General features: G+C 40.3%; 1 protein-coding gene across 8 annotated transcripts in view; it reads left to right on the top strand.

Annotated features, from left to right (window-relative positions):
- Positions 1–3,977, top strand: part of ppfia2 (PTPRF interacting protein alpha 2) — a 177,193-nt gene that overhangs the window by 133,814 nt on the left and 39,402 nt on the right. For all 8 annotated transcript variants that reach the window (XM_005740848.1, XM_005740849.1, XM_013912873.1 and 5 more), the window contains one exon: positions 2,873–2,983. In XM_005740848.1, the coding sequence (XP_005740905.1) occupies positions 2,873–2,983 (111 nt within the window). The remainder of the gene's footprint in view (positions 1–2,872; positions 2,984–3,977) is intronic.

Below are 3,977 nucleotides of genomic sequence, written 5' to 3' on the forward strand. Positions count from 1 at the left end.
ATGGATAATGGCCTGAAGCATACTGGAAAAGCAACCCAAGCGTTTCTTAAGGCAAAGAAATGGGATTATTTTCAATAGCCAATAGAGTCATTTGAATCAGTTTTTAACAATTTAAAGCAGCTTTAATGGTGTGGTAATATAAGATTTGATAATCGGATGTATAGAAAGGTAACATCTGACCCATGAGCCGATGTGGGCTAGCACTGAGGTCCTTACAGGCTGAGCTTGATCCAAACCAGCACTATGCTCAGTAGGAGAAATACTCTGTTCACGGTTTTTCAAATAAAAGCTGGCAGAAAAGGTTGAGAATGGCAACAGCAGTACTTTTTTTCTTGCTTTTGCAAAAAAAAGACTGACCTAATTCTTTTGGGATTTTGTAAAAGAAAGAAAACTAATACATGAAATGAAATCTCCTTTGACCTAAAACATTTGATAAACATGTTTTATGTGTGGTCATGCATTTTTCCCCAGGTGTGTGATTGATTCTATTTTAAGTGCATTGCACCAAACTTTCTTTTCCCCAAATCTCACCTTGACGTCATCAATCTTTCATACTCTAAGAGCAACCTGTGACACCCGTGGACACACACACTCACACATAGCCATTCTTATTTCACTCCTTCCCATTTTCCTCCAATTTCTACTTCATCAGACATTCCTGTCAACACAGAGCCCAGAAGTGCTAAAGGAAGATAAGGAAATTGTGATGCTGCGTTGTAAAAGAAGCTCCACTCGTCCTTGTGTCCCTCGTCACCCTTTTCATTTTGCATCTGGCAAACTTCTCTCTGTCTTCTTTCATTTCAGCGATGGAGATGCATCAGTAGCGCCCCATTCATCAATTGTGCCTTTATGTCATGGGTGGCGTTGGTGTTTGATCTCTGAGATGGAGAAATTACAGACAATCTCAAAATAATGGTACTGGAACATACGGAGGCATAATTATGCCCTCATTAAAAATAATGAACAGAAGATGCTTTGTAGACAGAGTGCAGCAGAAAAGAAGAAGCCAAGCTGCTGCTGGCAAAGTTGAGTGTGAAGGAAACCCTGTCTGTGGAAGGTGGGAGATAATCTTCTGTTCTCACTCGCAACTTTAAAGAGGTCCCGACATTAACTACGACTTGTGTCCAGGTGTCAATGAGGGCAGGTTGGGATCTGAGTTTAAACTGGATCACGTCAAAGTCACTTGATTGCATTGTTTGTTTTATCGACAGCGGTTTCATTGATTGTCCTCGGGCTCCTCTTGCTGTTCCGATCACAACAAATGTCTGTTGCGGAAAGAGAGAGAAAAGACTATTTTAAAGCATCGCAATTTGTTTTCAACGGCGACGATCACTCAGCATTTCCATTCTCAAACTGTAATTATTTATTAGAATGATTAGTAATGGTAGTTGGATTGTCATAAATGATGGTGCTGGCTGCTTGGAAATCCTGATCGAATCATCCATAAAGAGAAGGACAAAAAGGAACATGCATGATTTGAGAGTCCTACATGGTTCAGAGATTAAAGCTTTTCTGAAGCTTCCGAGTACTCATAGAGGAGAACCAGCATGATGCAGCTTTAATCACATCACGCTATCAGCATGCCTCTTGTACTGTAGTAATTGTTGGGGGGGGTTTGTTAGGAGCTCCTCCTTTTTTGTTCGTGTAGAGAATAACTGTAAAACTATTTTAGTGCTAGAGTTGTCTTTCTGGTGGTTATTTACTTTTTAGGGGAGGTTTCAGAGATTGAGACCAGTGGACAGTGGTGTAACTTTGACTGCTTCTGTCTGCAAAAATAAACGGAACACACTGTACCAAGCTTATTGTTGAAATAAAAGCAGACAGTCTTTTCACATTTTGAACAAATCTCCAGGTTGGCCAAATTCATTTTGAACAGGAACACAATAGCACACAGAAATATCATCACCAGTGCTATTTTAACATCCCTCACAGTTTGCAGACTGACTTTGTGGCTTTTCTTAGTTTTCCATTGCAGAGAGGAGCATTGAGGATCTGCCCTGTTTCAGTTTTACTTTCAGAGCCAGGACTGCGTGTGTTGGCTTGTATTTCTTACTCTGTTTTGACTTTCTTTTCTCAGGGGAATCATTAATTCATACATTTCTTAAAGCTGCACTGTGTTTACTTTAGTGCAGCTGGCCTATGTTCGACCTCAATAAAAGATTGATGCATTCGCAACACGTTATTTTCGTATTCACCTTAGTGCTAGTGTAGGATACACAGAGAAAGTCTTAGAAGAAGTTATCCATTCTGCTAGTTAATATTTAGTGGCCTACCTGGGACGAATGAATGGCTGCTCTCCATAAGCATTAGGCTCTGGAAAGAAGTACTTCAAGAAGTACTGTGAACTAGTAGGCAGCAGGTACACTGTCAACCTCTCTCTCTCTTGAAGTGAGTGCTAATCATATGTTGTCAGTCAAAGCCAAACCAGAATGTTATTGTTGTCAGACACCCCTGTGACAGGGTTAAGGCTTCAGGATGGCTGATGGTGGGGAAATAAAGCACTTGGTTTGCAAAACTCAATAATCACAAGGTTTCCATGAATGTTGGTTAAAGTAATGTTCCAAAATTCCTATGCAGTGTGATATACTGTAATTTACTAGCGTTGCATAAGAGAGGGAAAATGATTAGTTAACCAAGGATTGCAATTATGTGTGGTTGTGGTTTTATCCTCATCGTGTGTGCAAACAAGAGGCTCATTCAAGAGGCTTCGCTAAAAGCTAAAAGTTCTAAAGCCACACTGAGGAAGATGCCAGCCTTAAAATTGAGTTTTGTTTTTTCGTCTCACACAAACTGTGTTGCTGTGTGTGCGGAGGGGGTTTTTTGTTGTATTTTTTTTTTTTTACTTCTAACCCCATATTTTTGTGTCCCACAGATTGTGGCCTTACGGGAACAGAATGCTCACATCCAGAGGAAAGTGGCATCAGGTGAGGGAGGAGAGGACATTTTGGAGGGCAGTGAAGCTCAACAGAAGGTCCATGGCAAGGTGAGCTCCCTTGATTAAAATATGGGTGGAAAAAATGGTCAAAATTATGTGTGGATCTATAATAACTACACTACACTTTAATAGTCTGTACATTATGGCAATATTTGCACTTGTTGTTTTTGATTAAGATATAGTTTATTCTAAAAATGTGCATAGTATTATGTAAGTATATATTAAATATACTTACTGTGGCGGTCATACAGTAACCCGGATGTTTTCCATTTCAAAATAAAAGCACTACCAATCAGTATTTTGTCTACAACCCTGCTGTGGTGGCGTTACACAAATAATTCCTGTACATTTAGTTCCCCCTGCTGTATTGGCATTTTGACTTTAAAGTATTGCAGCGACTATCACATGGTTTTGATCATACATTTATTTACCTCTGCAGGCATTCTGAAGGAGTTAGGCGAAAACTCCTGCTGTGATCTCACCCCCTGCCATTATGCAGGAGCACACATGGACATCCATAGCTGAATACAAATTTCCTTTTGATTATTATTTTAACAGCATAGGTGTAGGTGTAGATTACGCTGATGCCTTTTTATGTCAGAAGCACGCGAGCCCAAAATGATGCACCTTAAAGGCAAACGCAGATGCAGGATTTTTACTTTTTTTTAATTTTTAATTTTTTATACATGCAGACAGCAGCAGAGGATACCTGGGTAGATCAATGGAGACGTTATTACTTGGCTGGTCTGCTGGGGAACGAGGGTTTGGGGGATGGGAGGTGGTGGTGGTGGGGGATTGGGAGTAAAGAGATGAAGAGCGTGTGAGTTTGAGGGATGTGATAATGAGGAGACAGCCATCATCTGCTCTGTTTTGTGTAGATAAAATAAGAGAGTATGAACATGTGTTGTTTGGCACATTTGTTTTGTGATACGGTGAAGAAAGAACACTAACCTTGCAGTAATGGTGAGGGTTAGTTATTCAGCATGACTGTAGTCAGAGTGACTGACAGAGATGTAGAAGGAACTGTCAGGAAGGGGACAAT

This window comes from Pundamilia nyererei, unplaced genomic scaffold (assembly GCF_000239375.1).
Source record: "Pundamilia nyererei isolate P.nyererei 1_Seehausen unplaced genomic scaffold, PunNye1.0 scaffold00104, whole genome shotgun sequence".
Lineage (NCBI taxonomy): Eukaryota > Metazoa > Chordata > Actinopteri > Cichliformes > Cichlidae > Pundamilia > Pundamilia nyererei.